Genomic DNA, 12,030 nt, shown 5'->3' with positions numbered 1-12,030 from the left:
AAGAGATGGACTAAAAGTGAACTCCCACACCTTACTGCCAGATTCTGGAAGATAAATTCTTCAAACAGTGGTACAAGAGGATGTGTTGCTGGTCCTTCAGGAGTCACTCTCAAGCTGTCTGTCTATAAGGCCTATAAAAACCCAGTCTTCATGTACTTTTTAACACTTCAGCTTGTGATTCTTATTAAGAGCAGGTCGCTTTTTAGGATTCTTCACCTAACCTAAGTCTCTGAGATCCTGACACCTCACACTTCTGAAGACTCCAGGTAGGTTTCAGTTCTGGGAAATGGTGGCGCTGGAGACTAAAGGGTTCCTGTTGGTTTCACACTTAATTCTTCACCTTAATTCTTAATTATTTCGCAGTTAACGTGTCTTTTCTTCTCCAGCTGTTTTTGTATGACCCCGCTGACCCAATGAGCATTTCACTGTCCAATGGTCATGCTTTAACTTTGCAATTTCTAGTATTACATTAGTATTGCGTCCTTCTCATGAGTATTTAATAATTTTTGACTTTTCAGTCTGAGTTAAATCTCTTTTTTGGCTCATTTTATCTGTAAAAGAAAACCTGCCTAATAATTCTGCACACCTGAATATAGGGCATTATTCATTTCCAGCCTTCATGAACAATTATATATCACTTATAAATGATTAAAAACAATATTAATAGTAGTTATTAAGATTGATGTGGATTGGAATTGGTAAAATGTGCTTGGAAAAAAAATATGATCAGAAAATCAACTTGCCTAATAATTCTGCACACAGTGTATATGTGAAGTCCAGTGCCTCAAACTTTCAATAGTGCTATTATGTTCATGAATGACACTTCGCTCCCCTCAGGTGTTCAAAAAGCCGTCCCCGGGAGTGCGCAAGATTGTGATCGCAACCAACATTGCAGAAACCAGGTGTGCTTGCGTGTGTGGATATGTTCATGATAATATGAATGTTTTTCTGTGTGTGTGTGTGTGTTTTGTGCTTTTTTCTGTCTGTTGTGGTGTATAATGAAATTAATCTCTGACAAGATTCAAATGGCCATTTGTCACTTTTGTTTGATAATGAATAATTAACACTCTTGTTGCTGTTTTTCTTTCTGGCGCCATCACTATGCAAAATTTGAAACCATGCAGTGGCCAAGTGGCAATGGAGCCAGCTAATTAAAACTCAACAGACTAACACACAGCTTTAAAACAGATTTTTAGCATCGTCTGTACAAACAAACTCAACAAACAGTTGAAAGCAGCCAGAATTTGATGAGGTTTCATAAATAAATTCATGAGTGGATCTCTTTTTAATTGCATTTAGTATTATCAGGCAGTTTTCCCCCTGAAATGTTTGGTCTTTGGTAACAAACATCTGAAGTCTATGATGGTGATGAACTTTTATCTGTTTTTAGAGATTCATTACAGTTATTTTAGCTTTCTCATATTTCATCATATCATATATTGGTAACATTTTAAAATATGTTTCTATTTGTTCTCTTTGTTGTAATTTTAATTAACAACATTAGTTAACATAAAGTAACAATCAGAAGTACTTTAATGTTAATTTCAGCATTTAATATTTTATTCAGCGTTAATATTTAATGGACCTGAGCATGAACTGTTGCATGAAAATTGTATTTTTATTAATTAACATTATCAAAGAATAATAAATACTGTAACAAATGTAATGCTCATTGTTAGCTAATGTTAGTTAATGGGACCTTGTTTTAAAAGTTACCCATTTATTGCTTAAAGACAAAATAAATGAGTCAAATTGCATTTAGATGAATATTTAGGATTCAATACATGTTGTGTGGCATACTCAATTAATTTAGACTAGTTCCTAAAAAAAAAACACATTTAGGGCACGGCCATTGTCAACAATGTAGTGCAAAACTCTGCACTTTCATACGAAGCAGCTTTGTATTGGTCAACACAGTGAATATGCATGACCAGTTTGAACCAAATGAGAAAATTTTCATTTTCACACAGAATTATCAAACGCGTGGATTCCTATTAAAATGACTGGATTTCGCCTGTAAAATTTAGCCGATTAGGGCAAGGAACTGCACCAGAATAAATGTTAACGCTGTTTCAAAAATGAAGCCATGAGACGTTATGTTTTAACATGAAAATAATGTTAAACATGATAATTACTAGGCTTGTTAAAGATTTAACTTCCATTAAATTATTGGGGTTCAAGCACTTGCGTATAAAAGTTTATGTTTTATTTATCAGCCTGTGACCGCCTAGGTTACACATGGAATATACCATTTACAGCCAATACAGGCAATTTACAGAGGAAATTTTTTTGTTATTGCTCCACCTATGGTCAGATCCAGTGCTTCCCACAGGTTTGAAATATACTTGCGGTGGTAGCCGGGTCAAAAATTACCCATGGCACAAAAATTGTCTATTACATGTGACAAACAAATAATGTGTTATTTTCAACAGTATTTTTATTTATTGAAATTAACTTTAATTACATAGCATACTATTACATTTAATTACATAGTAACATTATGCATTATTATGCATTGTAAATTATGCAGAATTACTGCATTTAAATGGTTCTCCTTTTCCTGTCATATAGTATCTCTTCAGTGAATGGGACACAGATTTTACTTGTAAAGTTTATATAATGAATAATATATGTGTCAAATAATGTTCTTAGTCTTTTCTTTCTGTGGGGGAGACTACAATAATTTACTATGAATTAAATGGAAATCAAATTAAATACAATTTATTGTGTAACCAAAATACCAATAATGCCCAAAAGAAAAAAAAAAAAAAAGCGTGTGACTTTTAATTATAAACAAACCCAAAATACATCAGGACACTTATTTTGAAATGTCTGTACTATTGCAGGCTGATCCTTCAGATTCTTACAACCGTATAAAACATTTTATATAAAGGCCATGAAGTAGACATTGTAATAATTCATCAACTTGAGTTCATTATTAATCGCTTGGCATAAATCTGTGCTTTTCATGGATTGAGAAGCACTTTGAAGCAGACTGAAGACTGAGCTTGTAAAACGTGCAACAGCGCCCCCTTGTGATTTTGCAAAATGCAGTGCACGTGGGAATGTCAGCGGGAGTAAACAGTTGTGACGCACACATAAGCAGGTACGAAACAACTAGTTTATCGATTGCGGATGGTTTTAATATCTTGGGCAGATATAAAAGTATAAGAGGATAAAAATAATAAAAGCAAAAATGTGTCTCCAAATATACTTGGGCAGCCGTTATTATACCTGGGTGGCCCGCCGAAGTAAAGTCTATGCGTGGGAAGCACTGGTCCGATCTCCATAAAAGTTTGCATGCTTCTTCGGAATCATATGTTGCAAGGGCTCACATAGTTTCATTAAGGTTTTAGTTTTTGTTTAGGATTTATAGGTTTTTGAGTATATTTTGCCTCTACCATTTGGATAACTATAACATGGTAATTTAGAAAATGGGCAAGTTCCAAAAAATTTTTTTTAATAATTATTGACCGAGAGAGTCCAGAGAATTGTACTGCAGTGGTTTTATTGAGGTTGAGCGAGAAACCTAGGGCAATTTCTCAAAAGTAGCGCCACCCAGAGGCCAATTTCTTTCATATTTCTCACAGGACTCTAGGGCCATGAGTCAAACAGGCCTGTGTAGGCATGTGACTGTATCAAATTTTCATGTTGCGATTAATTGATGAAGCTTTTATCACGGTATACGGTATTATCACGATATTAAAATAAGTTGCAAAACCATTTTTGTCATAGTTTAACAGGTTTAAGAACTCTTTTTGTAATAAAACAATAGCTACATTTGTTACAGAAAGTGTTATTTTTTGTTAATATTAATTTAGAAACACAACTGAACTGATAGTTTTATCTCAGGTCCATTAAATAAGTTATTTTGATTTTAGTAATGTTATTAAATAGTAACTAAGAAATTAACATTAATTAATAATTAATAATAATTTAATTTTATTGTCAGTTTAGTGATAATGAATTAACATGTTAACTAATGAAGCTGTATGTTTTCAAAGTTTTACTGAACAATAACAAATAATCAGAACATTTCTAATAATTAGGGCATGTTGTAGTCCAGATTAAAATATAAAAATGTTTAGGTTTGAAAATAAATATCCTTTTAAGTCTTTTTTTTAAGTATTCAGTATTTGGTGCTGTGATGAACAACACTGAGATTGCAAAAAATGAATGGCTGTTTGAAGCATTTTAAAAACTTCACTAGCGCAGTTACTTTGTTTGCACGGTTTCCGTGGTAACCGCTGCACGCTGCTGTTCCATCAGTGCCCTCTGCTGTCAGAGAGTGAATGCGCACTTTCATTCAGCTCGTCTCCTTCACTGGTTCCGCCATGTGCTTCTCGTGCACGTTGGGATTGTTTACATCTGAGCGCGTGTCCTTTTGACGCAGAATACAGTGGTGTTGTGCATTTTATACGATTGATGGGTAAAGTATTCGTAATTGCCTTTAAAAAAAATTAATAATTGGTAATAAATTATTATTTACGGTATTCTGAAGTGACGACGATTACAATATCGTGCATATTCATTATCGCATTACCGAATATCAGCACAAGTCTAGTACTGAGTTTGGTGAAATGATCTCATTCCATTCAAGAGGGATAGCCGTTTTAATAAAAGTGACACTTCGAACGTTTTGGCATCCTGTTGCGGACGTGAATCGAAATTGAGTTTTTTTGGATAATTATTGACATTCACACTCTTTCTGCACTGGTTCCAATCGGCGAAAAACCTAGGACTAGTTCGCAAAAGTAGTTTTTTTTTTTTTTTTTTTTTTTTTAAATACCCGAAAATTTGTGCCGAATCATAGACATGCTTTTTTTTGTTCGTCTTGAGCCAAGGATTCAAATGATATAAGACGCTTGATTCTGTTGAACGGTTTAAGAGTAATGAGCAATAGCATTTCTTAGTGAAACTAATAATATTCAGTGAGAAATGACATGAGGCAGGACTTGATTTAATCCATTGGCAATTGTTTGAATCTTTTGGGGGAGGGGAGGAAACATTATCACATTATACAATGGCCTTTGTTACAACAGCAGAAATGTTTGACATAAGGAAAGGTTGTTTTTCCCTGGGTATATTTAAATTTTTTTTTTACACGAATGCAGTCAGTTGTATGCACAGCCTTAGAAAGTATACTTAATTTGTCTTGTACGCATACACAGGCGTTCAACGCATGCACAGTTTTGAGCAATCTCTCGCCACGAGTTGCAACCCATGTAAAAATCTTTTTATTCTTCAATGATAGAGTTTGTACAATCTCTCGTCTATGTAGGCCTCCACTGTCGCTGTAGCTTGCATGCATTCCAGTCTGTTTTGTTTATGCAGTTTGTCTTTGACTACCTTGTGAACAGACGCCCACAAAGCACGGTTGCCACCTCGTGGATAAAGTAATTATTGCAAAAAAAAAAATTAAATACACATGTGCGACCTGCACGTTACAAGTACGCACGGTTACAAAAATCTGCCGGTGCATGTACAGTATGCGCATATTCTTCTGATGACGAAATTCGCATCGCGCACTTGTATGCTGACCTTCGTGTATGCATAAAATGGGAATTATACTTTGGGCTTAATGAATCATGAACATGGACATTTATTAACACTATATATATAGCCAATTTTGACTGCAGAGGACTTTTTTTCCCTCTACTTCCATGTCGTCATGAATTCCTAGTGATATTTCTCTTTCAATCTCTGTTTTTTTCAGTATTACGATAGATGATGTTGTGTATGTGATCGATGGAGGGAAGATTAAAGAAACTCATTTTGACACCCAGAACAATATCAGGACCATGACAGCAGAGTGGGTGAGCTTAGCCAACGCCAAACAGAGGAAGGGCCGTGCTGGCAGGTACAGATCTTTCTCCCTCTCTCTCTCCCTCTCCTCATTTATCCTTCTTTATGTATTATTCCCTCAATATATCAGCTGCTCTTCCTCAATCCATTCACAAGTATCAAAACCAATTTCAGTCGGAGGAATTGCACCCCCTGGAAGAATGTCAAACCTCTCAGGAGGATATGCAGTGTATGCTTGTATCACCAGAATGCTGTTTCAATTATTTATTTTTCTTTTTTTCTTTTTCAGATCGCACTAATTTTGGGTTTTAGCTTTTATTCCACAGTGAATTTTGTAAAACATAAAACAGAAGAAATTTTATTTTATTTCATTTCACGATAACAATATATATCACAATAGTTATTTTTGCTTGAAATAAAGTAGTTACAATAAGAAAATTTGGTCAAACTTTAGATTAAATTGAATAAACTTGTAAAATAATGTAAAATAAATTTGTAAAAATGTAAAATAAAAATAAAATGTAATAAAAATGTTAAAAAATCAAGATAGATATACAGTTTTCAGTCTATGAATTCAATGTTCATTGATTCGTATTAAAAGCTACAAAAGTTATTTAGTCATGAGCAGTGAGGGATTTTTCTCTCTTTCTTTTGTTATTTGATTTATATTAAAGGGATAGTTCACCCAAAAATGTGTCAGTGTCATTCAAACCTGTATAACATTCTTTTATTTTGTGGACCATAAAGGAAGATACTCTGAAAACACTGTAAAAAAAGACCTGCTTTAAGATTTTTCAAAATATCTATTTTTTTCCCACTGCAGCAAGAATGTCAAATAGGTTTTTAACATGAGGGCAATTAAATAATGACAGAATTTTCATTTTTTTTATCCTTTCATCTTTTCACATCCTCAGGTCTTTTCATTAATGACTAGTATTTGTGTTCATGAAAGGTCTGTCTGCTCTGAGTCGAGACTGTGCTTCTCTCAAGGTTTCACGGTCTCTTTTTTTTTACGTCCACACAGAGAGGAAAGATGTGGCCTTGAATAGCTTCATTGTTATCTCAGTCATATGATAGGAAAGTGAAAAGAAAAAAAAAAATCTTTCTGTTGGCTTTTCTTGAAGTTGAAGGCCATACCTCACATATAAATCCTGATAGGTTCTGTCCTTTTGTGTCTATGGACTGTAAATCTACTGTAATTGGGAATATGTTAAATATGTTTTTGATTATGTTTTATTGAAATGACAAACTAAACTGACTTGGTATGTGTGTGAGCAAGAAAAATGTGCAGTTTTGTCTGGTGTCTACGTGTTGGGGTTTAAATTGGCACAGTGACTCATGCCTTTTCGACAGTGAGTGAGAGTGTGTGTGCTTGTATGAAAGAGAGATAATAAGTCAGTCACTAGCTTTGCATCTGCATGAATCTTCCTTACTGCTCAGCACAGGCTCTGACACACCATTTCAATTTCATACTTGTTCACAATCGCCCAAATGTATACCCCCTCTGATTGTACCTGTGTATTTCCACACATTCACACGCGCACCACCCCGTTGCCACAGTAACTCCATAGCACTGCATTATTCATGGGAAAGCAAATTGACTTTCACATCAGCAAGCATCGACTAGTCTTGCATAGACAAACCTTTGACTATCAGCATAAAGTCTGAGCCACATTGTAGCTTAGACTGGCCAAGATGCAGAAAATGTAAATAAGAAACATCTGTCTACCTTTGTTACTTATCTTTCTCTCCCTCCCCTATCTGAGAAATACAAATTTCAGAATTCAGTTTATTCCATTTAGATCAAACAAAATGTTAAATAAATAAAACAAAATGTATTTAGTTTAAACTAATGCAATATAATTATACAGTACCTGTACGCATGGTTGAACTCTCAATTACATTTAGCCAGTAGCAATTTGCATTCATCAAAGAGACTTTCCTAATGGATGCAGTTTGACATTGTATTTTCTGTGTCTCTTTTATTTTGTGTGTGTTTGTGTCTGGGCAGAGTGTCTCCAGGGAAATGTTATCACCTGTATAATGGACTGAGGGCCAGCCTCCTGGATAACTACCAGTTACCTGAGATCCAACGCACTCCACTGGAAGAGCTTTGTTTGCAAATAAAGGTATCCAATCAAACGCTCGGTCTGTGTGTTTCTCTGCATACTACATTTCACTAAAATGCAAGGTTGAGTTTCCCCTTAGAGATCAATAAAGTATCCATCGGTCTAGCTAATCTGTGAGTCACACTTCACAGCTGTCAGCAGTAGGTGTGTATGCTCTTAAAAATGCTAAGAATCTTGGTTGTTGGCAATCCACAGAGAGAGAGAGAGAGCTTCTCACTGCTGTGGTTTTAGGAAATTGGACTGAACATTTCCACCGGTGACTCATTCATGCTCTCCAACACACACCCTCTCTTCATTACACACACACACACACACATACACACACACACACACACACACACACACTCAACCTCTTTCCCTTGTATCTGTGTGGCTGTAATGGGGCCTGAAGGCAGAGGTTTCACAAATAGTCTCCGGTGACTATAATAAGTGAGCACACAAACAAACTAATGGATTAAAAGGGACATTAATCACTGTCATTGTATCTGAGAGGCAGTGTAATTGTGTAACGAGGCCTTTTAGCTGTGTCAATTACTGCTCATTTTTATCTCCACATGGCTGCCAGTCCCAGTTCTTTCTGCTCCTCAGTGGTACAGCAGTCCCTGATGAACATTCACACTCATTTATACAAAAAGCCTTCATCTTCTATTATCATTTTATGTGCTTGGATTGAAAACTTTGTAAAAATGTGTATGTATATATATATATATATATATATATATATATATAAAAAAAAAATGTGATTTCACTCTCTCTTTATTTTTTCTCTCAGATACTGAAGTTGGGCCCCATTGCATGTTTCCTGCGGAAAACTATGGACCCCCCATCAGACAAAGCAATAGAGCTGGCCATCACACACCTGGTGGATCTGGTGAGAGGATAAAAAGATGAAAGTGAGGAATAATTGATAGAGATGAAAAGGAGGTTTGGATTAGTAAATAAGTAGGGGATAAATTATAGTCTGTTATTATCACACAATAAACTGGGTAATCAGGAACCTAATGCAAAGCATCTACATGGCTACTTGCCAGATACAGAAAAATTATGTTGACTAAGTAAGGCATAATCTAAAGTCATACAGTCATTATCGTCAAGTAAACCCCGACATGATGCCCAGGGACCATCTTATTACCAGTTCTCTAATTAAATTGACATGAAATATTTGAGTTGAAAGTGTTTTATGTAACAATAAAGAGTGCTATGAGAGGTATGAAACTAACACAGTGGCATAGGAAAATAAGTTGCCTGTGGAAATAGTCTATTATACCATTATTATACAAAATTAATTGGCAGTGGAATGCTGTGATTGATCAATGAGAATCGAGAAAGTGTTCCAGAAAGTTGTATAATGTGTAATGACTAAAATCAAAGAACTTAGCGGTAGCACAGTATTTTAAATGTATTTGTTTGAAAAGCCAACCATTTCTCTGCTGTGTCTTGTAGAACGCCCTGGACCGGAATGAAGAGCTGACTCCATTAGGATTTCATCTAGCCCGTATGCCTGTAGAGCCTCACATTGGAAAAATGATTCTTTTCGGGGCTCTTCTGGGCTGTTTGGACCCTGTGCTTACCATCGCGGCCAGTCTTAGCTTTAAAGATCCTTTCTTCATACCACTGGTACATACAAACACCCTTTCACATGAACATATGTGCAGCCCCAGAGGGTGTTCTCTAATAAGGGACTGTTTGACTTGATGGCTGCGTTTATCACAGGGAAAGGAGAAGATCGCAGACCACAGGAGAAAAATACTTTCCCAAAACTCTAGAAGTGATCATCTCACTATTGTCAATGCATTTTGGGTAAGTCCTATGGAGTTTATTTTCATTAAGAAGTCACTCTTAGTTGTTAGGTCCCAGCTGGTCCTGTCATGACATGTTCAAAGCTGGCCCTAGAGATCTGTGCTGAGGGCTCATCTAGTCACTGAGGATCTGTCCCGAGGGCTTGTTTTGTCAAGGTCTTTACTGCCTGTAAAGGGCTGTTGTGGTCATTCCTGGTTCACCATCTGGTCTTGATATGGACTGGATCCGGCTGACTACAGACCGTATGAAGCTGATTTGTTGAACCAGTTAAATTAATACCCCTAAATGGGTTTGCTAGTTCTAATTTACTAGTTCAGGGAACAGGCACAGTCTCTATATTATGATATCTGGGTGAAAGAGTCCCTACATGACATGAAGAGATTTATTTGACTTCTGTGATGTGAGGCGGCTAGCAGACCATCAGTTTTGCCAGTCTGTCTGCTTCCAGACCTTGGCCCCAGTTAGTCATGGTTCAACTTTAAGACTACGTGCCATATTACTAGAAAGAAGAGCGGCACCACTCCAGGAGGGATGAAGACCATCTCTATTTAGCAGTTCAGGTCTGCCCTAAAAACATGTCTAGTTATCTATAAAACCTATATTATTTTGCTATTGTGTGTATCTTGTCACCATGGTTAGCGGGAGGGGGCGAGTGTCTGACATTGTTCTTGCAAGATCACACACCTCTTTAATGTTATTTTCAGTGATGTCTGACTGATGCAGTCTGACTTTATTTGTGCCAACGTGAATAACAATCTACTGAATTATGTTTAGCAAATTAGCATTAATGGAGTATTTGTTTGGTGTTTTTTTTTTTTTGTTTGTTTGTTTTTTTTTGTTTTGTTTTTTAGGGCTGGGAAGATGCTAAGAGACAGGGCGGCAGATTTGAGAGGGAATACTGCTGGGAAAACTTCTTGTCTGCCAACACGCTGCAGGTGTGTCTGCACTTTCTACCAATCAAAGATTAGTTAAACATAACAAAAATTGATGAAAGGAAACCCATTTTGTTCCTTCCCATCAGATGCTTCAGAATATGAAGGGTCAGTTTGCAGAGCATCTTTTGGCAGCTGGCTTTGTGAATAGTAAAGACCCTAAAGATCCCAGCTCTAACATCAACTCAGGTACTCTATCTGGACTGTTTGTCTCTTTGTCTGCCATTAGCACTTGTACCTTTAGAGGTTTGAGCAGTCTTGAGAGTGCTGATTTTTGACAGCCTAGCTTTGAGGAGAGATGAGCTATTATTTTTCTAACCAAAAGCAGAGTTTAGATCCAACTAATTAGCTCCAACAATTAAACACACCTGAAACAGCTAAGCTAAACTCTGCAGGACGGTGGCCCTCCAGGACCCCCCTGACCTAGAGTAATAAATGCTGTAAAGGTCTAATCTAATTTATTCTGTAAAATCAAACTTTTGACATATAAGAGGTCATTGTAAAACAGACAGTATGTTTTAGAACTCAAATCTCAATAGTGCTGAATAAAGTGGCAAAAGACTGCCTGCACAGACACAGATCAATGCTGATTGATTACGACACCATCATTACCTCTTTGACCTGCCCGCTGGTGCGTTAGTGAATATGGACAGGCAGGAGAAATAACACAACATGATCAGTAAAAAACATTATCCTCCAAAGGGTATTAATGATAGAAAGTGGTTGTTAATTTTCAACTGTGTGAATGTGTCAATAGAGCATTATTTGCTTATATATTTCTCAAGCCATTGACTAAATAGTCAAATTTACAATGTTAAAGGGTTAGTTCACCCAAAAAATGAAAATAATGTAATTTATTACTCACCCTCATGTCATTCTACACCCGTAAGACCTTCGTTCATCTTCGGAACACAAATTAAGAAATTTGATGAAATCAAATATCCGATGGCTCAGTGAGGCCTCTATAGCCACTACACTTTCAATGCCCAGAAAGTTACTAAAAAACATATTTAAAACAGTTCATGTGAGTTCAGTGGTTCAAACTTAATATTATAAAACGATGAGAATACATTTTGTGCACCAAAAAACAAAATAACGACTTTTCAACAATAGCTAGTGATGGCCGATTTCGAAACACTGCTTCTAATCTTTTGTTTCGAATCAGCGGTTCGGATCGCATGTCACACTTTTTTCTGAAAAACAATCGCGTGACTTTGGCGCTCTGAATCACTGATTCGAAACTAACCCTTTAACTCTCATGGAAATCATGTTATTTAGGTCACACTTTAGATTAACTATGATTTTTGCCTCAAAAAAAAAAAAAAAACGAATTACTGCTTATTAATAATTGGTAGAATATGTGC

The 12,030-nt window shown here is 36.2% G+C and overlaps 1 protein-coding gene across 2 annotated transcripts in view; it reads left to right on the top strand.

Annotated features, from left to right (window-relative positions):
- Positions 1-12,030, top strand: part of dhx36 (DEAH (Asp-Glu-Ala-His) box polypeptide 36) — a 64,917-nt gene that overhangs the window by 45,340 nt on the left and 7,547 nt on the right. For both annotated transcript variants that reach the window (XR_010895484.1, XM_067389855.1), the window contains exons 14-21: positions 838-902; positions 5,717-5,860; positions 7,817-7,934; positions 8,707-8,805; positions 9,378-9,551; positions 9,648-9,734; positions 10,586-10,669; positions 10,756-10,855. Coding sequence is in view for 1 of the 2 variants with exons in the window: in XM_067389855.1 (XP_067245956.1) it covers positions 838-902; positions 5,717-5,860; positions 7,817-7,934; positions 8,707-8,805; positions 9,378-9,551; positions 9,648-9,734; positions 10,586-10,669; positions 10,756-10,855 (871 nt within the window). In the remaining variant the exon portion in view is untranslated. The remainder of the gene's footprint in view (positions 1-837; positions 903-5,716; positions 5,861-7,816; positions 7,935-8,706; positions 8,806-9,377; positions 9,552-9,647; positions 9,735-10,585; positions 10,670-10,755; positions 10,856-12,030) is intronic.

The sequence above is a fragment of the Chanodichthys erythropterus genome, chromosome 7, assembly GCF_024489055.1.
Source record: "Chanodichthys erythropterus isolate Z2021 chromosome 7, ASM2448905v1, whole genome shotgun sequence".
In the NCBI taxonomy this organism is placed as follows: Eukaryota; Metazoa; Chordata; class Actinopteri; order Cypriniformes; family Xenocyprididae; genus Chanodichthys; species Chanodichthys erythropterus.
Note: the sequence above shows the minus strand (reverse complement) of the source record. Positions and strands in the feature narration are given on the sequence as shown.